General features: G+C 41.1%; 1 protein-coding gene across 4 annotated transcripts; it reads left to right on the top strand.

Moving 5' to 3' along the window:
• The first annotated feature begins 165 nt into the window (after nt 1-165).
• Nucleotides 166-27,824, top strand: FAM133B (family with sequence similarity 133 member B). 4 transcript variants are annotated; one of them, XM_034760440.1, is made up of 12 exons: nt 167-327; nt 4,582-4,679; nt 11,633-11,711; nt 13,319-13,393; nt 13,574-13,606; nt 14,014-14,082; nt 19,077-19,172; nt 21,055-21,102; nt 23,788-23,883; nt 25,042-25,128; nt 25,709-25,756; nt 26,538-27,824. In XM_034760440.1, the coding sequence occupies exons 1-12, from the start codon at nt 304-306 to the stop codon at nt 26,622-26,624; spliced, it is 840 nt and encodes a 279-aa protein (XP_034616331.1). In that variant the 5' UTR covers nt 167-303; the 3' UTR covers nt 26,625-27,824. The 4 variants fall into 4 exon arrangements, with proteins under 4 accessions (XP_034616333.1, XP_034616331.1, XP_034616332.1 ...); XM_034760439.1 differs by lacking the exon at nt 167-327 and adding an exon at nt 370-3,114; XM_034760442.1 differs by lacking the exon at nt 25,042-25,128 and having other exon boundaries at nt 166-327.

Here is a 27,824-nt window from a genome sequence, read left to right as displayed (position 1 = left end):
CCTGGCCGACTCGAAAGGCAGGGAGGGACCCGCAGCATTGTGCCCCTAACAACGGGCTGGCTGGAGGGTCGGGGCTCGTAACGCCCCTGGGCATGGGCGCCAGGCCCAGCCGCAGGGCGGAGCCCAGCTGACTGGGGCCGGGCGCGGATGGCGGGGCGCTAGCGCTGCGCGCCCTGCAGGTGGCGCCGTGCGCCCGCCGCTTGGGCTGCGGGAAGAGGAACCGAGCTGGGCCTCGCCGCCTCCTGCTCTCGAGTTCCCGGCCGGGAGCGCGCGGCGGAGCCGAGGTGTCTGTGCGGCGGCGCCATGGGGAAGCGGGATAACCGGGTGGTGAGTGACGCGGGGCGCGGGCTCGGCCTGGTAGGGCCGAGGGGAGGCCGCCTGGGGAAGCGCTGCTGCGTCCCGCGCCTCAGCCCGGGCCTGGCCCGGCCTGCCGAGACCGGAGTGTAGTGCTCGGCTCGGCCCGGTCAGTAGCGCCTCAGCCAAGGGAGAGGGCCCCGGTAAGTCCTGATCTGGTCCGCTCCAGGCGCCCCATCCCACTCCCCGTATCCCCGGGCGTGGGACTGTGCAGGGGCACCCCGCTCTCCCCCCGGGCGCCTCCGTAGGTCTGCACAAGGGTTAGACCAGGAGGGGTTCGTGTTGCTGAACTGTCTAAAGCATATTTATAAAATTACTGTCCGGGGATCCCAAGATGGGGGGCAGCCCCCAATATCAGCACAATATCAGTGTCGTCATATATCACAATGGCAGTTCCTGTCAGCATGAAAGCCTTGACTCTCTCTATGTAAACTGGAACCTATGATGATGGTGTTAATTGCAATATAATTGTCCTCCTAAAAACGTCTCCTATCAGCAGTATGGGATTCTTGGGTAAGGCATTTGGTACCATTCACATGGGCTGGCATGTTTCCCAGCAGAGTAAAAGACCTATATTGTGCATCATGTATTCTTGCAAAACTGGGCAGCCAGAGAACCCAAGGAATTTACTTGTGTCATATATGATAGAACCTTTCATCTCCCAGTCAAATCTAGCACAAATCACTAATGACTATATGTAGTTTCTGTCTGATATCTGTTTCGTGTTCTGTCATGAAAAAAGTTAGGGTGCTGGCCAGTTCCTTGCAAAGACATTTTCCTACCAATATTATTTTATTATTGAGTGAGCTAAGCTGATTTATGGAACAACAACAAAAAACAAGGCCTCTGGCCTAAAGTATTGGATACATATGGGTCCTTCTCTCTGCACAGTTCCTTGTCTCTACACAGAGGCTCTGTTGACTTCAGTAGGTTGTTCCCCAAAACAAGGGTTGACTTCCTCACATGTGATCAATCTGATTGTAGGATCAGACTTTAATTTTAGGTTGTCAACCTTCCTGTCCTTTAGGTCCTTCCTTAAAACTTTCTCTTTTCAACTAGCCATCCACCACTAACCATCTACAAATACTTTTATGCTTGGCCACATGTTCATATTTAATTTAAGCTTATTAAAATAAAAATTTCGCAACTAACAAGTTGTGTGATAAAAATAAACCAAATCACATTATTTTGTTTCAGCCTTTCCGCCTTCTTTGCCTGTATTTCAAATTTAGGCTGTGATCCTGCAAGCTGTTCCCAGCAGACAAATCCTTTCAGTGACTTTAGTGGGGCTCCCTGTGAGCATAGTGGTCTCCATGCAAAGAGAAATTGATAGTATTCAGGCCTTGGACTGTAAGGCCAGGTTTACAAAACTTTTGCCACTAATGTCAGTTAGGAATGTGATTTTCCTACAACATTTTTATGCTGGCAAAAGCCCTGGTGCAGATGCAGTTTTATTGGCTTTTGTTGTGTGCTTTTGCTGATATAGTTCCTTGAGTAAAAAAAAAAATCTAGTATAAGCTGTAACAGAAAAGAACTGTTTTGCCAGTGTAAACTACATCTACACTAGGAGTATTTGCTGGTATAGCTATATTGACAAACCTTTCTACTGTAGACAAAGCCTAAGGCAAGGGCTTTCTCTTTTTTGCATAAAGCACCATGCATGCCACTGGTACAGTAGAAATGAAATAACAGAAATCGCCACCCTAGTTCATATTGGCACAAGGACAGGTTGGAGGGAAAGAGGCAGAAGGCATCATGCTTGGGGGGGAAAAAGTACAGAAGACTCTGTGCCCACTAGAGTAATGGCTCTCAACCAGGAGGTCTGTGGCCCCTGGGGAGTCACGAGCAGCTTTCAAGGAATCTGCCAAGCAGGGATGGCATTTGACTCACTGGGGTCCAGGGCAGAAAGCCAAAACCTGAGCCCTGCCATGGGTGGTGTCGGGCTCTGGGCAGTTGCCCTAATGCTGGACCTGGCTTTTAAATGCAGAAAAATAGTTGCTATGGCACAGGTGGGCCAAGGAGTTTTTATAGCATGTTGGAGGGGCCTCAGAAAAAAGGTTAAGAACTCCTACATTAGAGACTATTCTCTTCCAGAGCCTAGAATGAAACCCAAGATTCCTGAGTCTCACCATTCCTCTGCATTTAGCAAATATCTGTGTAAATTGCTGTCAAAATGTCGTCTCATCTTCTAGTACTGGTCTACATAAAGCATGACAACTTACTATTTATTTACTGCTGCTGTTTACTCAATTAGCTCAAGTGGCAGAGGATCTAAAGGGTCCAACCCTGCTGGTGAACCATGTGGGTTTCAGTATGATGCCACATGATATAGAATGTCTAGGGTTTTTTGTTTGTTTGCTCTTTTAAAAAAAAAAATCTGGGAAATTAGACTCTTAAATCATTATTGAGTTTGCAAACTCAAGTACCCAAAAGTTAGGAAATTCCCTACACAACCTTAATTTGGCCACTTTCTGCATATGTATTACAATACAGTCTTTCATCACATGATCACATACTATTTTTTCCACAGGACCCCTGCCTCATTGAGTGCATAGATGGACCTGCTCTGGGAATGAATAGGGTTATATAGTGAAAGGGCCTGTTATCTGTAGGACCCCTGCTTGGTTGTTGTCGAATTTGAAGATGTACAGCTGTTGAGGCAGATGATTAGAGGAAGAGAAAGAATGGCTTCAATCCCTGCATTTGCCACAAAGATCATATGTGATGCTAGGCAAGCCACTTAAACCGAACTTTTCACAGGTAGCCACTAACTCTGTTCTTAGTTTCTCGGTGTCTGACTGAGACATGTGGTGTGATCTGTTGAAGTGTGAGCACTCACAACTGTTACTGAAGTCAATAGGAGCTGTGTTTTGAACATATAAAGTGCTATATAATTCTAAATACTCTGAAAAATCAGGTCCTAGGTGTCTCAAATTGGGCACCCAAAATTAGTGGATGGATACTTTTGACCTTAATCTCTCTCTGCCTCAATTCCCCATCTGTAAAATGGGGATAATAATATCCCCTTATCTCACAGGAGTGTTGTGAAAATAAATTAATTTTTGTAAAGCCGTTGCATACTATAGTCATGAGTGCCATGGAAAAGCCCATGAGGAAATTGATAATTCTATCTTCAGAACATAAGGAGAAAACAAAACCTTGAATAGCCTCTCACTAAATGAACACGGTCCATCATGTGCACTGAATGAAGCAGGTGTCCTATGGAAGAAATGATATGTGCTCATGTAATTACTGCCTGTATCATAATGTACACCTAAATTGACTGAATTAGGGTTTCACAGACAACATTAATTCTGGCATTTTTTAACTTCTGAGTGCTCTTGACTTTTCAAACTTAATGTTTTTTTTAACATAGCTTACATGATATCTGTTTGTATACACAGATCTGTCTAGAGAAAGGAAGATACATGCACACAAGCATTAGTGTGGCCATATTATTCTAGTATATTCGTGAACCAAAATTTTTAAAAATTGTTAGGGAATCACTTCCTTGCTTAGGTAAACTGGGGATTTTTTAAATATTTGGATTTATAAAACTTACCACATTTTGAAGTGCATAAAAAGAGAATACACGGACTTGAAAAGGAGGAACAGATGACAAAGCTTGATTAATAAAGCCATTATAACTGATCTATTGTTAACTTGAATATTTTAGGGATTAAAACATATGATTTAGTACTTAAATGCTGCTAAATTCACCAAAGTTTTGTTTATTTACATATATTAGGGTTTTTAGTTTAAAACAAATCCCATATGTAGTAGTTTTATTATGTGGTAATATTATCGCTAATTTGTATAGTCTTGGTTGTGTGCCACCATCAGTTTGTTTTTGGCCAAAGTGAGTCTAAGGCCTGAATGTACTACCTTTGCTGTGCCAGAGAGTAAGAGACTAGGGATATATGGCACTGTAATAGAGCATCGTATCCAGAAATCTCAAATCTTTACAAAAGAAGTGCTGAGTATCACTAGGCCACTGGATAGGCCCTTGTTCCTTTTGTGGCTAAGTAGATTATGTAATTCTAAATTGGAAACGTGTTGAGTCTGCCTGTCAGCTTGAATCATCATCTTCTCTGGCTAAATGCCTTCCATCTATAAGAAACATAGTCACAATTTTCCTTACCTATTGAAAACAATTCTATGTGTGGATTTTTGTTTCTGCAGCAAAGTAATTCAATTTACTTCTCACTTTGCTTTGTCATCTCTAAGGCTTATATGAATCCTATAGCCATGGCCAGATCACGAGGTCCTTCCCAATCTGCAGGGCCAACAATACAGGACTACCTGAATAGACCAAGGCCTACATGGTAAGTGTGGAAATATCTGATTGCTCCTTTTGCAAAACCACTTATTTGATGAAAGATACTATCTTGTTAAGTGCCCTCCTTCCCAACATAAACCGTGATATTTTATAAAGGGATTCCTAGTATCTGGACAAAGCATTTTTTCTAAATATCTGTCCTAATTTAATATTTTTTTAAAATTGTTACAGTGTAAGATGATGGTATTTCAACAACCATTTCTGAAAAGGAATATATTAAATTGATCCGTAGGCATTTTTAGCAACAATTTCTCAGGCCATGTCTACACTACAAATTTTGTTTAACTCAAGATACATTGGTGGAAAGTCACCCGAGTTAATATATTGCATGTGTACATGCATACTTGGCTGCTTGCATCAGCGTTGCAAATACTCACTGCTCCTGCTTGTGTTGATGCAGTGTGGTGTAACACCCGTAAACAGGGCCGGCTCCAGGCACCAGCCCACCAAGCTTGTGCTTGGGGCGGCACCTAGAGGGGGGCGGCGCGGTGCTCCGGCTCCGGCCGCCGGGGAGAGCGGGGCCACGGCCGGGGCTCGCCACCCTCCCCCCGGCGCTCTGGCCGCCGGGGAGAGTGGAGCCGCGACGGGCTCGCCGCCCTCCCCCCCGGCGCTCTGGCCGCCGGGGAGAGAGGAGCCCCGACTGGGACTCGCCGCCCTCCCCCCGGCGCTCTGGCCGCTGGGGAGAGTGGAGCCCCGGCTGGGGCTCGCCGTCCTCCCCCCCGGGGCTCCGGCCGCCCTCCCCTGCCGGAGTTTACAACTTTTTTTTTTTTAAATCACACAAACCTGCACAGCACTTTTCACTGTCCACCAACTGTGACACATGCATGGAGCCTGCAGAGTTCTGCACTATTGTCATGAAAGTTGCGAACACCGGACTTACAGTCCTCTACTATTTGCAGTTCTTCCTGTGGGTCTGCAATGTGATGATTTCTTTGAGGATAGATTGATGAGAGACATAGTGAAAATCAATTCAGGGCTAATTGGTGGCATTCACGGAGCAGCTAGGGACAGTGGATCACTGCTTCTGGGCTGGAGAAACAAGCACTGACTGGTGGGATCACAGTGAAATGTAGTTTTGGGATGATGAGCAGTGGCTGCAGAGCTCTTGAATGCAAAAGGCCACATTCCTGGATCTGTGTGCCAAGCTTGCCCCATCCCCCCAGGGAATAGGCACCAGAATGAGAGCTGCATTGACAGTTGAGATGTGAGTAGCAATTGCAGTGTGAAAGCTTGCAACACCAGATTGTTACCAGTCAGTGGGAAATCATTTTGGAATTGTAAAATCCATAGTGGCAGCTGTTGTTATGCAAGTGTATAGGGCCATTAATCGTCTTTTGCAGTGCAGGACTCTGACTCTGGTAGCATGCAGGACATAGTGGATAGATTTTCAGAAATGGGTCCTGAACAGCAGTAGGGCCATAGAGGGCACCCGTTTCCCTGTTTTGGCATAGGCCCATGTTGCTACAGAGAGCATCAGTAGAAAGGGATACGTTTCTTTGATTATGCAAGTGTAGATGGATCACCAAGGAGGCTTTAGCAATATCAGAGTGGAAGCTCCATGACGCTCGCAACTTTAAGAATACAGGACTGCAGAAAGCTGCAAGCAGGGACTTTCTTTCCCAACCAGCAGATTATCATTGGCAGTGTTGAAATGCCAGTAGTGATTCTGGGGGACCCTGCCTACCCCTGGCTTCCTTGGCTCATGAAGCCATATGCTGTCCACCTTTACAGCACTCAGGAAAGATTCAGCTACCAGCTCAGCAGGTGCAGAATGACAGTTGAATGTGCTTTTGTTATATTGCCAGCATCCAGGGTCCCTTCAGTATTTACTTATGAGATTGGATCTCAGTGAGAAAAATTCCCAGTGGTTACAACTGTCTGTTGTATGCTGCATAATATCTGTGAAGCAAAGGGGGAAAAGTTGCTGTTGGGATGGAAGGGAGCAGGTGGAGTGTCTGTGTACTGAGTTTGAACAGACAGACACAAGAACTATGAGCTCAGCCTGGAGCTATGCAGCTGAGGGAGCCCTTGAAAAAGAACTTTGATGTGGTAGTGTGGGCTGTGCTCTTCCTCACCCTGAAGTTTTAGTTGCTGTTAAGAATTGTTAGTGCCTAGTGTACATTTATGAATATTGCGCTGTCTTTTAATGAACTTATGAATGATGTGGTGCTTGCTGTACATTTATAATTTATTACACTGTTTTTCACTGAACCTGTGAGTTCTGTCATCCTGCAGAGCAGGGGTCGGCAACCTACAGCACGTGCGCCAAAGGCGGCACGCAAGCCGATTTTGCCAGGCACGCAGCTGCGAGCCAGGGTCCTGGCCGCTGGCCCCTCTCAGCCCGCTGCCGGCTGAGTGAACGGAACTCCAGGCCAGCAGGAGGCTGAGCGGGGCCAGCGGCCGGGACCCCAGACCGGCAGCAGGCGCACCCCCCGGCTTCCCCCTCACTGTGCTCGGGTTCTGCGGCTCCCGGAAGTGTGTGGGGGGCGGCGGCTCACACTCCCGGGAGCCACAGAGCCCGAGCACGGTGAGGGGGGAGCTGGGGGGTGCATGGGGACCACCGCCTGCATGCATCCCTCCCCCCTTCCCGGCCGCCCCCCGGTCCTCACTTTTGATTGTTGAAATATGGTAACCCTAGGTGAGGGGGGAGCCGGGGGCCACATGGGGGCATTTTAACGTGTATTACTGGCACGCGAAATCTTAAATTAGAGTGAATAAATGAAGACTCGTCACACCAGTTCTGAAAGGTTGCCGACCCCTGCTGTAGAGTTACACGTAGTTGGTACTTTGAGTAGAGCTAGGCATTCTGCACTATATGTTGTGAAGTAATAAAGATAAATTCATTTCCAAAAAATAGAAAGTTATTGCATACCTAAAACAGTGCAAAAAAAGTGTAATTAAAAAAATACAATAAAAATGTCTAAAATAAATTAACGGAATCCAACTTTAAAATTAGAAAGATAGAAAACATTCCTGTCCATTTCAGTCCACTTTCGCTTCACATACATCATCTGTGACTCTCCCATGTCAGTGCATGTGAGGCTGTGGTTGTCCTTACTGTTGTCCCCTGGCATGGAGTGGTAGGGATGCAGCCCGTGATGCCACATGGAATGTTGGCGTCTGTAGCAAGTTGCTAAATTGGTGTTCTTCATTGACTGCAAAGAGACGTGAGTATGTGACTGTTGGACCTGTAGGTCAACAAGAGTTTGCAGCATTTGTGTTTGCTGCCTGAGTGCATCTCCCTCTCCTTTTCCTGCGGGGACACCTGAGCCCTTCTCCTGTCTGCTCTTTCCTTCTCCATACTTTCTGAAATATTTACCCTCCAGGCCCTCTGTTTACAATCCAATGCAACACTGGCGTGCAGGATCTCACTGAACATATCCTCTCTAGTCCACTTTTTATCCTCCTCATCATGGTCAGGCATTCCGCAGGGGACCACTCAACGCCATAGAGGTAGCAGCTACAGATAAAACAGATTGATGTATCGTTGGATTTACAGTCACAACAGAAAGCAAAAAATAAGTTTCAAAACTCCCTTCCCTTATTCCTATAAAAGTTTTAAATAAGACTAGCTTATTAAAAGTTCAGTTTTGGAGTGTCTGCACAGCACCGCCCTGCAGCCCCAGCCATGGGGAGTATGGCCCACTGGTTGCATGAAACAATAAAATTTCGGGCCTTATTTCCATGTGTACGAGTACCAGGCACTATTTTCCACAGGCAGTGGTGACTTTAGCTGATATCTCCTATGAACAATAGGCTGTTTAGTGCAATGGTGCCTGCCAAAGTCATAATAGAGTGGCATGGTAGTCTCCTACCACAGAGGAAGAAATAAGGCTGCTATCGTTAGACACCTTCAGGAGAGGATTGCAGTGTGCCTCTATGAGATCTCTCAAGAGGTTACAAGAGACATCCCTATGTACGTAAACAAACTGGTCCGCATGCCTGCTCCTTGCCAGCCCTACAGGGGAATGAAATGCAGATGACAACTCTACCTCTGTTTGTTGTACCATTGCCTCATCTCAAACAAGTAAAACAATGAAAAGTCGATACCTGTTGTGATGCCAGCAGACCAGGTGCCAGCTCATGCCAAGGCCCCTAGGCCTCACTCAACATAGACAGATACATAGCAGGAAACCAGTCTGGCTCACCTATGTGTTAGTATTGTTAAAATAGATATTAGAGTTATAAGAATGTGTTTAGACTTTATGGAATGCTTGTAGGATGCTGCATGTATTAATCCTACTTATAACATGCCATGTTATAAAGTAATGTTTAAATGTTTGCTCTGTAGCTATACAAATGTTTGCTAATGCTATGTCTACACTGGCAATTGAACGACAAAACTTTTGTCTTTCAGAGGTGTTTAAAAAAAACAAACAAACCCTGAAAGACAAAAGTTTTGCCACGACAAGCACTAGTGTGAACAGAGTGCTCCTGCCGACAATGGAATGCCACTTGTTGGGGGTGAAAGTTTATTGTCGGCAGGAGAGCCGATAAACAGCAGCTACACTGCATGACTTTTAGTGGCACAGCTGTAGCGACAGAGCCATGTTGCTAAAAGCTGAGTAGTGTAGACATAGCCAAAGACTGTAAATTCCCCACAGGCAGGGGAGACGCATTACCAAGTGTGAAATGGTAGTTTATCACAAGAGGTGTTATCTTCTTCCCCCCAAAAAGAAGCTCTACAGACATCAGAGAAGCCATTGTGGACAAAAGACTTTGTTGATTGCTTCTCCCACACCTCTGAAGCGGGTATGTGCACAACCCCTGTTCCATCACAGCCTGAATGCTGGGAGAAGGGAATAAAAAATGCATGTTAAGGAGATATTGGTATCTTTATGCTGTCTGGATTCTGAGGGGCAAAGATTCCTAAACATAAGCAGGAGGTCCCCAAGCTGCTTGGCTTGAGTTAGCCCTAAAAGACATAAAAGCTTGCTTATTATAGAAGCTTCCATTACCTTTTGAACTTAAGATTGTACCTCATTAGTGTGTGTACGTTTACCTACTTTAACCTTGTAAATAACGCTCTCATTTCTTTTTCCTAGTTTATAAACCTTTAGTTTGTTACAGGATTGGCTAAAATCATTGTCTTTGATTTGAGATCTCAGTACAGTTGACCTGGGGGTAAATGACTGGTCCTTTGGGACTGTAAGTAACCTGAGTATTATAGTGATTGTTGATTTAAAGAACCATTTATGACAGAGGCAGGTTTGTCTGGGTGGTAAGATAGATCAGAGTAACTAAGGGGACTGTCTGTGGCTTCCTATTAAGACTGTTATAGTGCCTGAAGAGTTCACACTCGTTACTTGGTTGGTGAAATCTAAGTTTGGGGTTCATGCCCTATTTCTTGACAGTCTGCTCTGAGGTTGGCACTCACGGTTGTGATCCACTCTAGACAGTGTGATGCCTGTGTCCTGCTAATTTGGTCTTGGGTGGGGCGCACTGTCTTTACATTTGAACATTGTGAGGGAAAATGCAAATGCACTCTTGTCTGAGGTTCCTTTCCCTTCATTGGGCTAACCCATGCTTGTCTGGTGGGATTGGCTAGACTGCAGGATCTCAAAAAGATCCTGCCTCACAGCATAGCTGAAACCCCCCGTCTGCATGTCCTCATCTTTGTTGGCCTCCTCACTGTTCACAGCAGTGGTCTGTGTCTTGAACTCTTCAGAGTTATCCATAGTGGTCTGCGGGGTACTGGTGGGGTGTATTTCAATTATGGCATGCAGTTCATTGTAAAAGTGGCAGGTTTGCAGCTCAGCACCTGATCAATTGTTGGGCTCCCTGGCCTGGTGGTATGCGCAGCACAGTTCGTTTGCTTTCATGCAGCACTGCTGCTGATCCTTGTCATACCCTGCGTCCCCTAAGCAATCTTTTTATAGATAACCACCTTTTCACAACTGCTCTAGCTGAGCCTGCACAGACTCTTTTCCGGAAAGGCCCAGGAGATCCAATACCTCCTGTCTACTCCAGGCAGGCGTGCTTCTAGTGCATGGAGCCTGCAGGGTTGGTTGGCCAGTTGCGCACAACAATGGACAGCTGCTAGGTGTGCTCGCCAAAGTGGGCAGTTAGGAATATGTGGGAGTTTTAAAGAGAAAGGAATGTGGCTTCTAGGTTCTGAGACCCCTGGGCAGAGGAGTTCACAATTGTGATTAGAACGGTCACTGCCAGGCATTGTTGGTCAGCTGCTGGAGGTCTGTTAGGGTTGATATAGGTCATGCCCTCATTCTTTGTTGACCTCAGTAGGTCAACCATGGCTCAATGCCGTTTGGGGACGTGGTGTTATTGCCTCGCCGTAATAGAGTGTTACATCGACCTGAGACAAATTGAGTTTAGTCACTTGATATAATTTGATGCAAGGTGACTTACATCAACCTAACTTTGTACTGTAGACCAGGCCTAAGAATAGAAAAACTTTACATCTCTATTTTTTGTCATGGCTAATATTGCCTGAATTGTGGGTGTGCCCTCACCAGGTTTTTTTTTTTTTTTTTTTTTTTTTTAAGTAATTTTAACAGAATCACACATGGAAAGAAATTTTTCTGGATACATTTTTAGAATTGAATTCCACCTTGCAGAATTGTCTTATTAAGAATTATACCATCTCTTAAGATGAGTTACTGAAATTATCTTATCTTCTCCATTTTATCTTACAATACATCAAATTCAAGCATACATTACCTATCACCAAAGTAAGGACTAGACCCTGCACAGGAGTTTATTTGCAGGACTTACAATTTACATAATATCTTAAAGTTTAACATAATCCAAAGGTAACTCTCTTTCTCCTTTCATGGGAAATTCAGCTAAAGATAAACTGAAGAAACAACTTGGATTACTGTCTGTGCATTTCAGTGGAAATTTAAAAAAAAATCTTAATGTCTGTTCAGGTTTTTTAGATGTATAGATATGTGTGTAAAACCTTTGTATTTTTATATAAAGGGAAGAAGTGAAAGAACAACTAGAAAAGAAAAAGAAAGGATCGAGGGCATTGGCTGAGTTTGAAGAAAAGATGAATGAGGTTTGTGATTTGATTAATTTTGTGTTGGTGAATCATTTAGAAAAATTAGAATGATCCTTTGTATTCAACTGTCATTAGCAGGATGAAAAGCCCATTTTGTGTGTGTGTGTAAGATTCTTCATGAGCTAACTTTGTTATTAAAATATTTAAATTAGAATTACAGCAGTTACAGAGTAAAAACCATCTTTTCCTTTCCCCTGTTGTTCTCTACAGTATATATCTGGTCAGGTCTAGTTTTGAAAAGGTGCCACCTGAATAGAATTTGAGCTCTTGTAATACACTAGAGGGCCGCACACTTCATAGCTTCTTTGGCTGAGCTTATTGCATATCCCAGGGGCTTCTTGCATCCCTCTATTCCACTCCATGTGTTCCCTGTGTACCACCCTCCTATCCCCCTCATATTTCAGGGACTCCCTGTAACTCCCACCCAATCTCCCCCTGCTGGAGTTCTGTGTAGTCCCCCATTCCACCACTTCTCATATCAGATCCCCCATTCTGCCCCCCCTTGCCAACATTCTGTTTACCCCCCCATTCAGCCACACGAGATTCCCCAATCTCCCCTATCCACCCTGGATTCTGTGTGCTCACTCTTCCACCTTCCCACCCTACTAGGATCCCATTCTTTCCCACGTCAGAAGCTCTGCTTAACCCCTATTCCCCCATATTGGGTTCCGCGCTCTTCCCCTTCCCCCCGCCCCCTGAGTTCTGTGTCCCGCATTCCACCTTCCCACCATACCAGGGTCTCCTATCCTCCCACCCACACCAGGGGCTCTGTGCACATCTCCATTCCGACTCACCCATTTGTCTCAGAGATGCATCATTCAGGGTTTTGACACATTAAAGTCTATTGGGAGGATGAGCAGGGGGATATTGTTCTATTGGAAAGTGATGGGTGCTATCAACCAGTTGCCTGAATGAGAGACAGTCCAGAGGTGTGTGAAGCTGTGGCTGTGCTAACCAGATGGCAGGGGCTCCAGGTGTCCCCCATTTTCCCCTTTTGGTTTTCTGATTCCCCCCCTAATTTATAGGGTTCTGGCCATTGAGACCTAGAACATTCCATAAGGGTGGCACACAGGAAGCTTGGTGGTATAGGTGCTTGGAGAAAGAATGCAAGGAGCCCTTGCTGGGTGCAGTGCATTCAATTTACAGAAGCAATACTGAGTGAACCTCTATACTCAATGTGAAATCTTGAGGCTGTCCAGATCCTTACCCATCATCTTTGAATAAAGAGACACTCATATTTGGTGGTACTTCATTTTGTAAAAGCAGATTACTCACATTGCTATAGTGAAATATGTATATACAGCTGTAAGTTTAATATCCTAATACAGATAGTCAATTAAGGTGTTTGTGTATATATATATATATTTTTGTTTAAATAACTGGCGGATCCAGGAGAAAATTAGCAAGTTTTGCTCAAATGAATATTAATCTGCTTATATAAAACGAAATATGTAATGTCCTAGGTTTAGGATTAGTTGAATTATCTTTTTAAAACCTGCAAAAATAATACTTGTTGGCTCTGTCACAGACGGAATATTTCAAAGGTTCTTGTTAACACCAAGGGTTTGAAAATTATGCCAATAGTCACTATCACTGTTTTTCAGAATTGGAAGAAAGAACTAGAAAAACACAGGGAGAAATTATTAGGTGGAAGTGAGAGTTCCTCCAAAAAGAAAGAGGTAAATATCTAAGTCTGGTAAAGTATTCATGAGTTGGATTTTCCTGATGTGACATTCTTACACTGAAACAGCCATCACCAAAGAACACAAGTCAAAATGCAAATTCAGAACTACTTTCCTTGTCTGTGGCATGTTGAGAGACCATGATACAATGTAACAAAATTGTTTCTTTCTTTTTAGAAAAAGAAAAAGGAAAAGAAGAAATCAAATAGGGTGAGCAAGTTTTCAGGTTTTTAAGTTTTACGTGTCTGGAGTTCCTGAAAAGACAAAATAAGAGTGTAATTTGGAATTTTACATAGATGTTTAAATAACTATGCTTGTGTTACCTGTTATCTGAGAGTGGTAGTTTAGTTTGTATTTGAGGGGAAAAGGTTTAAAAATAAGAAGGTCTTACTTTAAAAATAGAGAATTTGGCTAGAATGCCATACATTTGTTTGTTTGAGGAAATATCACTCATACAGCTTACTTTAAGAAAATCTCCGCAGGCTAGACTCTTGGAACTAAGATCACTAAGATAACATTTGCAAATGCAGAGAGTATTTGGATGTTCCTTTAACTATTTCTCAAACAGACAAAATGCTGCATCTCACAAGCTTTCATTTTTGTTGTGTTTGGTCAAGTTGTCTTCATCTTCCTCTTCTTCATCAAGCTCTGATTCTTCCAGCAGTTCATCTGATTCTGATGATGAGGTGAGAACTAACATACCAGAATTGTAATTTTTGTATTTTCTTTTAAAATATGCTAGTGTATAATTCTATTATTTGCTGGTGCCACTTACTCTCTTATTCAGGTTATTATTAGGGTGGTGCATTCAAGAAGAAATGTATGATTCTTGTTTTAACATGGAAATAGTGATTGTAGATTAGTCAGCATTTTAACAGAGGCCCCAATTTAGCAACTACTTATGCATCTGTTTACACACTATGAACAGTCCCATTTACTTCAGTGGAGCTGTTCAGTGCATACCTTTAAGCACGAGTAAGTCGTTGCAGGCCTGGGGCCATACATCTCAGGAACAGTACCCTGTTAGATAATTTGTCTGTTAGTACCCTGTTAATTATACCTGAAGGGTTATTGGTTTATCTGTGATATCTGAAACTATAACTCTTTCGCCTTTTAAAAACTACAGCTAAAGACCTGATATTTCCTATAACCAAATTAATACATGATAATATAGTGAATACGCAATGTTCAAACAAACTTGTTAAAATAATTAACTTCTGGCCTCACAATTGTGCTCTCTGCTATTGTGTAACAGACTAACATTTGGTCCAACAATTTGTTGCAGGCCCTCAGCTTTCATTGAATTCAAAGGGAGTTGAGAGCTCTGAGCCCATGATTGGGTCCCTTAGCATTGGCACTTCACTCAGAAGGCTAGCAGAGACTAAGGCAGCGCTGTGAAGCGCGAGTGTAGCCGCTCTGCGAGAGCTCTCTTACAGCGCTGTAGGTACTCCACCTCTCCCAGGGGAATAGCTTGCAGCGCTGCAAGCAAGTGTGCAGCGCTGCAGGCTCTGATTACACTGGAGCTTTACAGCGCTGTACTCGCTGCGCTCGGGGGGGCGTTTTCACACCCCTGAGCGCAGCAAGTTGCAGCGCTGTACAGCGCCAGTGTAGCCAAGGCCTTAGGAGTGCTACAGAGATATCAAACCTGCTGGAAGGAGTGGTAGTAGCAATCCCTTTGATTTATTGTGAAACGGTTGGTTATAAAACAAGCCCCCAGGTGGCTTTCAAGTGATGCTTTGAAGAAAGGAAGTATACAGTTGGGAACAAGAAATGCAAATCTGCAGAGCTCTCACAGGGAGATAGAAGACTTGCCTCTTTCTTTACAGTAAGGAAAGAAACTTCTAGTGCACAAAGAAGTATAGAAATGAACATGACATTAATATATCTGTTCAATTAATAATTTTTCTGTGCACCAAAATAGATTTTTCAACAACATATTAAAAGAACACTAATAAAACAAGTATCAGGGGGTAGCCATGTTAGTCTGTATCCACAAAAACAACAAGGAATCTGGTGGCACCTTAAAGACTAACAGATTTATTTGGGCATAAGCTTTCGTGGGTAAAAAACACCTCACTTCTTCAGATGCATTTAGTAAAAGTTACAGATGCAGGCTTTATATAATGACACATGAAGAAAAGGGAGTACCTCACAAGTGGAGAACCAGTGTTGACAGGGCCAATTTGATCAGGATGGATGTAGTCCATTCCCAATAATAGATGAGGAAGTGTCAATTCCAGGAGAGACAAAGCTGCTTTTGTAATGAGCCAGCCACTCCCAGTCCCTATTCAAGCCCAAATTAATGGTATTAAATTTGCAAATGAATTTTAGTTCTGCTGTTTCTCTTTGAAGTCTGTTTCTGAAGTTTTTTTGTTTAAGAATAGTTACTTTTAAATCTGTTATAGAATGTCCAGGGAGACTGAAGTGTTCACCTACTGGCTTTTGTATGTTACCATTACTGATGTAACATACGATTTGTAAAAGAATAAATGGACACATAGGGACTGTCCGGTTTGGCCAGTGTACATGGCAGAGGGGCATTGCTGGCACATGATGGCATTTATAACATTAGTAGACATGCAGGTGAATGAGCCCTTGATGGAGTGGCTGATGTGGTTGGGTCCTCTGATGGTGTCACTAGAGTAGATATGGGGACAGAGTAGGCAACAAGGTTTGCTACAGGGATTGGTTCCTGGGTTGGTGTTTCTGTGGTGTGGTGTGTAGTTGCTGGTGAGTATTTGCTTCAGGTTGGGGGGTTGTCTGTAAGCAAGGACTGGCCTGCCTCCCAAGGTCTGTGAGAGTGAGGGATCATTTTCCAGGATAGGTTGTAGCTCATTGATAATGTGCTGGAGAGGTTGTATCTGGGGGCTGTACGTGATGGCCAGTGGTGTTTTGTTATTTTCCTTGTTGGGCCTGTCCTGTAGTAGGTGATTTCTGGGTACCCGCCTCGCTCTGTCAATCTGTTTCCTCACTTCCCCGGGTGGGTATTGTAGTTTTAAGAATGTTTGATAAAGATCTTGTAGGTGTTTGTCTGAGGGCTTGGAGCAAATTCAGTTATGTCTTAGGGGCTTGGCTGTAGACAGTGGAATGTGTGATGAGTCTTGGATGGAAGCTGGAGGCATGTAGGTAAGTATAGCGGTCAGTAGGTTTCCGGTATAGGGTGGTGTTTATGTGACCATCACTTATTTGCACTGTAGTGTCCAGGAAGTGGATTTCTTTTGTGGACTGATCCAGGCTGAGGTTGATGGTGGGATGGAAATTGTTGAAATCCAGGTGGAATTCTTCAAGGGCCTCCTTCCTGTGGGTCCATATGATGAAGATGTCATTAATATAGCGCAAGTAGAGTAGGGGCGCTAAGGGACGAGAGCTAAGGAAGCGTTGTTCTAAGTCAGCCATAAAAATGTTGGCATACTGTGGGGCCATGCGGGTACCCATAGCAGTGCCACTGACTCGAAGGTATAAGTTGTTCCCAAATCTGAAATGGTTGTGGATGAGGACAAAGTCACAAAGCTTAGCCACCAGGTGTGCTGTAGCCTCATCAGGGATACTGTTCCTGACAGCTTGTAGTCCATGTGGAATATTGGTGTAAAGCGCTTCTACATCCATGGTGGCCAGGATGGTGTTTTCAGGAAGATCACCAATGCATTGTAGTTTCCTCAGGAAGTCGGTGGTGTCTCGAAGATAGCTGGGAGTGCTGGTAACTTAGGGTCTGAGGAGAGAGTCCAAATAGCCAGATAATCCTGCTGTAAAAGTTCCAATGCCTGAGATGGTGGGGCGTCCAGGATTTCCAGGTTTATGGAGCTTGGTTAGCAGATAGAATACCCCTGGTTGGGGCTCAGGGGTGTGTCCATGTAGATTTGTTCCCATGTTGTAGCCAGGAGTTTCTTGAGCAGATGGTGTAATTTCTTTTGGTATTCCTCAGTGGGATCAGAGGATAGTGGCCTGTAGAATGTGGTGTGGGAGAGTTGCCTGGCAGCCTCCTGTTCATAATCTGACCTGTTCATTATGACTACAGCACCTCCTTTGTCAGTCCCTTTGATGATAATGTCAGAGTTGTTTCTGAGGCTGTGGATGGCATTGCATTCTGTATGGCTGAGGTTATGGGGCAAGTGATGCTGTTTGTTCACAATTTCAGCCTGTGCACATCTGCGGAAGCACTCTATGTAGAGGTGTAGTCTGTCATTTCGACTGTCAGGAGGAGTCCATGCAGAGGACCCAACCATCAGAGGACCCAAACACATCAGCCACACCATCAAGGGCTCATTCACCTGCACATCTACTAATGTTATAGATGCCATCATGTGCCAGCAATGCCCCTCTGCCATGTACATTGGCCAAACCGGACAGTCCCTATGTAAAAGAATAAATGGACACAAGTCAGACATCAGGAATGGTAACAGACAAAAACCAAAGGGGGAACACTTGAATCTCCCTGGACATTCTATAACAGATTTAAAAGTACACCTCTACCCCAATATAACGCTGTCCTCGGGAGCCAAAAAATCTTACCGCGTTATAGGTGAAACCGTGTTGTGTCGAACTTGCTTTGATCAGCCGGAGTACGCAGCCCCGCCCCTCCCGGAACACTGCTTTACCACGTTATATTCGAATTTGTGTTATATCGGGTCGCATTATATCGGGGTAGAGGTGTAACTATTCTTAAACAAAAAAACTTCAGAAACAGACTTTAAAGAGAAACAGCAGAACTAAAATTCATTTACAAATTTAACACCATTAATTTGGGCTTGCATAGGGACTGGGAGTGGCTGGTTCATTACAAAAGCAGCTTTGCCTCTCCTGGAATTGACACCTCCTCATCTATTATTGAGAGTGGACTACATCCACCCTGATCGAACTGGCCCCGTCAACACTGGTTCTCCACTTATGAGGTACTCCCTTTTCTTCATGTGTCATTATATAATGCCTGCATCTGTAACTTTCACTCCATGCATCTGAAAAAGTGAGATTTTTTACCCACGAAAGCTTATGCCCAAATAAATCTGTTAGTCTTTAAGGTGCCATCGGACTCCTTGTTACTAATGAAACACTTATTTTAAAAAGGTAATTTTGGTTCATGATAACTTTTTAACACTGTTTTTTGCAGTATATATATTACACATGTAGATTTTAGGCTGCATCTGCTTAAATGTTTTACTCTTGCCTTTTTATGCATTAGCTAAGGAAGGTTATTCTCTTGACTACAAATAAGAACTTCCATATGAACAATGTTTATTTTGGGTGGCAGGTTTATAAACTGGATTCACTTTGATTTTTACATAGAATTGTGTATTGGCATTTCTTTAAAGAAAGATATTTTCCCCTCTAAATTAAAAATAAAACCCAGGCACACGATTATTACTTTGAAAAAAAAATCTGTTCATGGCATTTTAGGCTAGATCACTTTGAAGATGAAGAGTCAGGCCCTCTAATATACTGTGGAAAAAAGTAAACAAGGAAACTAGAAAAATTTGGATTTATCACTAATATAAATTTTGAATAAATGCAGAAAAATTATGAATATCGTCCACTCTAAGAGCCAATCATCTCTGTAGTGCTGTATTCATCAAGAGAGCATACTTACATATAGGACCTTGGGTTTCTGTGTTCTTCAGATTTAATATTCAGTTATAGCTTCACTGTGAACAAATACAAACTTTTTCTCTAAAACGTTTATGGATAGGATAAGAAACAAGGGAAAAAACGGAGAAAGAAGAGGTATCGCTCCTTGCGGAAATCTTCTGAAAGCTCTACTTCTGATTCTGAATCGGATAGCAAGGTAAAATGTAATGATGTATTAGTGTTGGGAAGTTTTCCTTTATTTATATTGTAAACATTATCTGATTTTGTTTTTGCGTATACACTTCTTTATTTCTCTTTCAAACATACAATGCTACTTTATGGGAGCAAGCAATGCTTCCAGCCTTCTGCTTCCATACTCCAAGAAGTATTATCCCTATTTGAGCTCAGTACACTGGCTAAAAGGAATAGTTTGATCTTTAGAGAGCAGACTTGTCAATGATTCCAAACTATTATCACTAACTTTTGAATTATAAATATACATTTTGCCTTATTTCCTGCCCAAACAAGCTCTGTTTTAGTGTAAAATAAGCTAACATTTAAAACCTATAAATGTCTTAATTCTTTGACAATGTAGTGTTTTCACATGTAGTTTTTTGTTATTTTTTTAAATGAAGGTGTGACAGGATATCAGTGCTCAAAATACTGCCTTACCAGATGTCTGTGGGAAAAGTACTTTCCCTTCAGAAATTGTACACTCTGCAGCACAAATTGAGCCTTTCATAAATGCAGTTATGGGGAGGTTTCCCTTCTCTTTACTCTATTTGGAGCAGTGCCTACCCAATTAATTAAACTTTCTGGTATGAATTTTGGACTTCATCCTGTGTAAACTAGAAAATAAACAAATTGTCAGGAGCCTGTCATCTGTCAACAATTGTTTACACTGTAGCAGGTAGCATGGCCCAACTCCCTTGCATCCTGTTCGTGACGCCATGTGGATTGCCACGAGCACACAGGGGTGAAAGAAAATGCAGGCCTGTTATTTACCAGGCTGCACGTGGCAATAGACTATATTGGTAAGGGATGCAAGGAGAGTATGGGTCACGATGCAAGCTGCAGACACACACACACACACAACTAAAATGAATCAATTTAAAGTTTTATTGGGGATAATTACAAGGGGTAAGGGAGCAGCGTTTGATTAGCTAATAGAGTTAACGAAACTTAAAACACACAATGACTAAAGTATCTACTAACAATATTTATAAACAAAGATGCAGCAATTAGTAATAACTGGTACTTACAAATACAAACCAACGCATAACGACCGGCAAACGTAGACACTCTGTTTGAAACATGTGAGCTGAGAGAGAGGCTTCGCGGTGATCAGGCTCGGTTACGGGTGTACACAGGATACACAGGATTCGTTTTTCTTTCTCCTCTCCCTGTCTGCACATGGCAGGCAGCCCATAAAGTACCAACTATGACATCATAGAAGTGTCATAGGGGACGGGGCCCAAAACCTGTTTGTGATCGTTTCTGATTGGCACAAGCAAAGTTTACACCAAGTAGGGGAGCAGGTGCCTCAAAGTCTGGCTTCGCCCCCAAAAGGTGAGGAAATGCATATTGCTATAGAATGCGTGCAACACTGAATGACAAAAGAAGAAGCCAGGGCAATACCGGTATGGGCAAGTTTTACAGGATGCAGACAGGAACTCATCTCAACACTCACCCAGCGCATGTGGACTCTCCCATGATAGCGTGGTTTTTTAAAAGATTTTTAGGAACAGAGTGATGGTGGCTGACCTCTGTATAGGTTGTCTGCGTGTTCTGCTGAGCAACATTCTATTCCTTGATTCCCCACAGGCCTACCAGAGTAAGAGCAGTGTCTCTGCATACTGCAGGGCAAGGACAGAGGCAGTTGTACCATAATGGTAGTTTTTTCATAATGTTCACGTGAATTGCCAGGTAAAATATCTCAGAGCAATTTGTTAGCTCTGTAAGCCAGAACAACCGTAACAGCTTTGAAAAGTAGGTCCTTTTATACAGTGAATGATATCTGGTCAAGATTCTGTTGTGATTCATACCATTGTGTGCTGAAACCATTATGTAAAAATTAATTATTTTCACCTTCTATTTAGGATAGCACAAAAAAGAAAAAATCAAAGGAAGAACATGAAAGAGAAAAGGTAAAATATTAAGTACTTGCAAAATAAAAATCTGTCTCAAAACTGTATTTTATACAAATATAGACAAAGGACCACCTTTTTAAATAGCTGCACAAGGCTTGCGTGTATGGCAGTTGTGAACTTATGCTTGTACATTTGAGGCCAGATTTTCAAAGGTCCTCCGCTTCTATTTAAAAATTAAAATTGTTGCCAACTGCTGGTTGCTGAGCTCTTATGAAAATCTGATCCCAATAGCTGCTGAGTACAACAATTAGTAGTTATGTGGCAAATTTGCAAACTTGTTCAAGCAGATAGGGTTAATTCAAGAACAAATGTCTAAGTGGCTTTCAGGTGGTCTTCTGTTTTTGTTTTGTTTTTTTTTAATTTATACCGAGGACTGAGAGTCATCTTATTAGCCTCTGCCTCCAGCAAGGAGAAGTCTTTCTTAAGGTAGCGGGGCATCAGCTCCCTAACACTGCCAGTCACTCAGCACTCTCCTCTGGGCTTATACCTTTCCTTCTTTCATCAGCAGGTTACCACAGGTGCACTTCAATCCCCGAATCCCTTTGAATCGTTCCCTTGATATCCAGCCCTAACACTAGCTACTCACAGAATTTCTGGATCCCCTGCACCCCAAGATGAGGCGTACCCCAGTTTACCATTGTTAGAATAAACTACTGCTCCTGTAAACCACACAGCACTTGTGAGAACATAAAATAAAACAAAAGAAGGTTTATTTAAGAAATAATAAAGATTTAATGAGAAATGAGAGAGAGAGATGGAAACAAGTACTTACAATACAGTACAAAACAAAATCATAAAAAGCAAACCTGGGTCGACACTTACCAGTAGTAAAGTAGATTTCCCCCCAAAGTTCAGTCCATTGCAGAGCTGGCTGGTTTCTCAAGAACCAGGATCGAAACATACATGAAAGCATCTCTCTGTGCCAGGAGTTTACAGAATGCCTTTCCCTACACTCTGTTATATTGAAAACAGACTTTTGTTTCTGTTCACAGAAAGGGAGAACCCCTGCCTTGTTGTAGTTTCTTGTCTGCCTTTAGGTGGTTTTGATTGTTTGTCATTGTCCCTGATGGTTTTCCATTGACTATGGCAATGGTAGATAATAGCACCTTGCATTACTTAGTTGGCTGACTAGGGAGAGGTGATAACTCCCTCGTACTTGAGTGGGTCATCGAGAAATGTTGCCCCCAGTGACTAAGTTCTACACCAAATCCATAGAGCGTACTTTCAATATAAATACATTATTCCTTAAATACTGTCTATACATACATCTCACAGTGATTGAGTCTTGACAGATTGTGAGCTTTCTGTAGGTACCTTCCATGTTACTCTTTATGGATAAATATCCTGTAAGATGTTTGGTGTAGTGGATTTGTCAGGTCCAAGGTGAGAGCTGTTTGCAAAGAACCGGAGATCCTTTGCAAACAGGTCTCTGTGTCGCATTCACCTCCCCTGTTCAGTCACTTTCTGCTCAGGTAACTCTATTCAGTCTGACTCATCAATTCTGTTTCATGCACACCAAATGCACCGATTCTCTTCTATGTCATCCCCCTATTCCAAATTCAGAAATACTTTTTCCTTGCCCTACTAAATCTGTTACCTCTCAGTAGCTGATCTTCAAAGCAGCAGTTCTTACCTCCGCCTCTTCTCCCTGCTTAGGTTTACACATACAGTGATTGTTGCCACATTTCTCTCCAATTTTCCCTTATTTCAATACCTGTCATCCTGGCTGCTTCACTTGCAATACCACTTCCTCAGTTCCTGTAGAAAGGGCTGAGGATTCTACTCTGTCCCCTCATTTGATTAGATGGAGGTAACCAAGACTACTGAGTCTCTGATCCCACCATGGAGGATAGAGAGCACATGATCTTCCTTTTCCCTTCCTAGCCTTGAAGAGCTGGGTGGAAAGAGGAGGTTCCATATCAGCTTTGCAAAATCCCATTTGCCTGTCCCAGTGCAAGTGTGAAGCTGGCCTGGACAAGTATGACCAATGTTATCAACTTCTGAAGGATCTAAGCTTTCTTTTTTTTTTTCTTTTTTTTTTTTTAAGTAAGTTTTAAAAACCTAATATTGCAGCTACAAGCTGGTATTAAACAGCTACTGCTGTTCCCAGTTAGACCTGTAGGGGGAGCTGTACTCTTAGCTCAGTAGCAGAGCAAGAAGAGCTGCAATAAATATATTCAAATTTACTAAGTAGTCTGCATCTCAATTTCATTTGAATTTGTGCAACATATTTTATTTTAAATGTTTGTTTATGCTATACAATTTCTATTTTAAATATTTTAAAATGTATTGCAATATTTTCCCTATCTTAAAAAAAGTGTAGTAGTTATGTAATGAAGCTAAGCAGTATCAAAAAATTCATTTTTGCTAAGAGTCTCTTGAAGATTATTAGACAATGGCATTGATTGCTGCATTCAGTTTCTTGGTGCTGATGCATAATTACTTCAGTAGTTCAAAATTTTCTCTTTAATAAAATTGAGACTATTTTATATTTGTATTCTAGATATACTTAGTCCTGCCTTCACACGGAGGGTTGTGGACTAAATAACCTCTTGAAGTCCCTTCTAATCCTACATGTCTATGATTCCATAATTTAAATGAAACATTAAAGTCAGTGTTTTTGTCACAGTCTAAGTGTTCTATTATTTTAAAGGCTGTACTTATGTGTTTTATTTTGTGTAGGACAACAAAAGTCTTAGTAGGAAAAGGAAGAAAATTGATCGTGGGAATGGACCTTTATCATCTGAGTCCTTATCGGAGTCAGAACCTACAGAGGAGGTCAGTGTGAAATACAACCTAGATTTCAAATTTTAAAAAAGTATATTTGATAAGTTAAATGTGCATAGGTGAGTAAGCTAATTTGACTGTGCTTAACTCATCCATAGACTAAGTGGCAAATTATGTATTATCTTGAAGCTGTTCAATTTAATTTATTCAGATTAATTGGATTTCAGCAATGTGACCTATCTCAAAGTTGTATAAGCACTAGCCTATTTAATAAGAACTTTTGCAATTCATTAAAGTTAGAACGCTCTACCACTTAATGATTATTTTGAACTATTTTGTTATAGTTACAATTCTGAATACCATAATATTCACTAACATCACATTGAATGCTTGACATATTGACAGTTTATGGGACTGTCATTTCATTACTGTGTGTACAAAGGCAGGGGATTTCCAACTCATTTCTATTAATGTTAGTTATCACTGGACATTGATTACATTTGCAGTGTTTGTTTTTTTTAAATCAAGAGGGTTAATCTGAGTTTAGTCCCTGTTCTAATATTGAAATCCTTTCATCATCGTGGATTGATTTAAATCAAGTACTTGTAATCAGATTTTAATCATGATTTAAATCAGTAAGCAGGAAACCTTGATTTAAATCGTTTTAGCTCTGTTTTGCTTTTGTACTTTTTATTAAAGGTTGATTTTCATTGGTTGCTAACCATTACAACATGTTTATTTACACCTAATTTAGACTTTATAGTAAGTTTTGTACCTCTTAGTAGGATACACTGTATCGATACACATTTATTCAAGCAGTTATCTAGCTTACCTTACATTTATTGAGATCTTAATTTTTACTTTTTTTATTATGTTAGCAAAAATGATGAATGAGGTATTTACTAGATGGTTGATATTGATTCTTTTTATCAAAACATATTTCGTATTTAAAACTGATGTATTAAACAAAGGAAATATCTGTAGTTAGTGAATTTAACTGATTTGTTTCTGGACACTGTGTCTTTTAGGATTGTAGAACTAGTAGATCTCATCCTCTCACTCCAAGCTTTTAATCATAGCTTGGAAGAGGAAAGCAAGTTTTCATGCTTTTTCAACTCCCAGTTGGTTTCTTAACTTTGAATCAACTGTTCTTTGAACTGAACCAGTGGAATAAACTGAAAGGAAGAAAATATTCTTTTTCACTTACAGAAGAGGCTTCCACTGTCAAAAGCTGAGTTAGCATTTCAGCAAACTCTGGTTCCAGATACTCAGACAGTGACTTCCTCCAGTTCAGTGGTATGTCTTTCTTTAAAACTTCAGCAGCAAACATGTACTGCTTAATATTATTATTTCTTATTTAAATAATTTTGATATATTATAGTAAGTTACGTCCAAAATAGATTGTCATAATTTCAGAGGTAAATTTCAATTTCAAGTTTAAATAACTTTATTTTTTTAAAATAAACCTGTATTTAATTTAAATGTTAAAAATTGATTTTATTTAAATTATCCATTTTTATCCACCCTATTCCAGACTATGTGAAGGCTAGGGAAAATTGGAGTTATGTATTTTTTCACATAGCTAGTTTTAATAATTTTACTGGCATCTACATAATAATTCCCTGCTATGCTATATGTTGTATAAGTAGACAGACGTTGTTTCCTTGAAAGCACTCAGCATTTTTTATTTCCAAAACCAGATGATACTGGATAGAATTATTTGCAGAAAATAGCACAGATATCCCAGTGTATTTCTTCATTGTATGCTGTACCATATTGTGCCATCATGTTTTATAGCCAAAGCTAAAATTTTTTACTTACAGGTATGTTTGGAAATATTGTTCTGCCACAAAAGCTTAATAATAATTTTTTTTAGGTACAAGTGAAAAAGAAAAAAAACAGTGAAGAAAGAGAGAAAGTAACAGCAAGTATCATTCCTATTCTCATATATTTAGAAAGTGTATTAGCTATGTGAAAAATTCGTTTGTACTTTTGTAGTCTCGACAACATTCTTTACGAAGTTGAACATTTTATGGGAAATTCTACTCTCAGGTACACAGTTGTAAATCAAGAATAACTCAATTTACTTCTGGAAGCTCCTTGGCCTTTACATCAGTGTACCTGAGAACAGAATTTGGCCCTGTATTTATAGATTCCAAGGTCAGAAGGAACCATTGTGATCATCTAGTCTGACCTCCTATATAACACAGGTCACAGAACTTCCCCCAAATAATTCCTAGAGATATCTGTATGTTATCTAAATACAGTTATTTTCTAGATGCAGTAAATGTCAAATATGTTTACTTATGTTCACATTAATAAAATGGAACATTACCAGCGTATATCAGATGGGGCATTACAAACCCCCATTATCTAACTGATTTCTCAAAAATTCATAAAGTGTTCAAGCGACTTAAAAGATTAGGAAACAAAATAGAGACAATGACTATTTCAGACCTCTTACCAGACCAAAATAGAACTATGAATGATTTTTTTTAAGTTAGTATTCTTTTTGTTTGTTTGTTTGTTTGTTTGTTTGTTTGTTTGTTTGTTTGTTTTATACTATTTATTTATCTAGTAATCTTTTATCTGAAATAATTTTGGACAAAACACCCTTTCAAAGTTCTTACACCACTTCCTTAGCTGAATTTTAATAGATGGGTTTTGGCTTATGAAATAACTTACATTATTTAACTGTTTTAAAGGATAAAACAAAAAAGAGAAAGAAGCACAAGAAACATGGTAAAAAGAAGAAAAAGAAGACGGCTGGTTCAAGTTCAGATTCAGAATAACACTTAAAAATCAAGCCTGTCCCTTCAACAAAAGTGCAATGACAAAAGGAAACTTCAACTGTGAAAATTATCGCAAACTTTACCACACTGCATGAGTTTTCCAGTGTTTTAGAAATATTACTAGACTTTCAATAGCCAGCCAGGTGCTAATGTGCCCGAAAAGTCCATTGTTGTTGCCTGCTGCTTAATACCTGGGGTACAATTTTTTTTTTAATTACAGTAGCCAGTGTTAGTTTAAAATCATAAGAGAGGGAGGTCCAGCTAATATGTAAAATATTAGGAAATAGAGTGCAACCTTTTAGATACTAAAAATAGTGTTTTAACAAGTTAGTAATATAGTCCAATTTTTAAATCTGCAGAAATAAAATCAAAAATTCATCTTGAAGAGGAATATAACACAAGACTATTGATACTTGCTGACTACTACTGCCATTTGTGAAATGGGAATAGAATAGTAACAGTTTTAAAGGTTACTTTTGTAGAAGTATTTATGATAATTTTGCCCTTTATTTTCTTTTGGGAGTGTTACCATTTTGCTAGCTGAATTAGGGTGCCTTTGATCCTTGCAAAATCTAACTATTTTTAATAGTACAACAGCTATATTTCCTAGGGAGATCAGAACTGGTATCAGCAGGTTTTCCTGAATAAACAATTCTGGGCCTCTAGCATGTACTTTTTCATTAAGTAAGAGCAGTGACACACTGCAGCATAACTTGACATCCAAAAATTAAAGACTTTACCTCCACTAACTGAAATGATGCTGAATACTGTGCTATTAATATGCATTATATCATTTAAAGTAATTTTGAGTTTAAATGAACATTTTTGGCAAACACTGGTAGCTTTTTTCCTTTGCATTGCCATTGAGATATTTAGAATTATTTTGTATGTTTTGTACCATTTTTAAATAACGTACAGGTTTTCAGTTGTAACTAGTGATTTATTTTTTTTATGAATTATGTTCCAGGTGTGGAGTTTCATGTATGTATTTACTTTATTCTTATAGTAAGTTCATTTGCTGTGATAAAATGCACACTTGCTGAAAATATTTAGCATGTAAAAAGCAGGGTTTTGATATCTAACAGCTTCATATTGAAGCTGATTTTACTCTAAGCAAGTTCAGTGGCAGACCTGTTATGCGGATGTGTCTTGTTATATAAAACTACTGCCAGAATCTCAGTAAAGATACTCTAAAAAGTT

The sequence above is a fragment of the Trachemys scripta genome, chromosome 2 (assembly GCF_013100865.1).
Source record: "Trachemys scripta elegans isolate TJP31775 chromosome 2, CAS_Tse_1.0, whole genome shotgun sequence".
Lineage (NCBI taxonomy): Eukaryota > Metazoa > Chordata > Testudines > Emydidae > Trachemys > Trachemys scripta.
This window is presented reverse-complemented; position numbering and strand designations above follow the sequence as displayed.

Bases quoted from the DNA above. Each gene is read 5' to 3' on its own strand.
- FAM133B (XM_034760439.1), top strand. From the start codon at position 3,079: ATGCTAGGCAAGCCACTTAAACCGAACTTTTCACAG. The intron at 13,394-13,573 runs GTAAATATCTAA...CTTTCTTTTTAG, and splicing joins GTTCCTCCAAAAAGAAAGAG to AAAAAGAAAAAGGAAAAGAA. The intron at 19,173-21,054 runs GTAAAATGTAAT...CCTTCTATTTAG, and splicing joins ATTCTGAATCGGATAGCAAG to GATAGCACAAAAAAGAAAAA.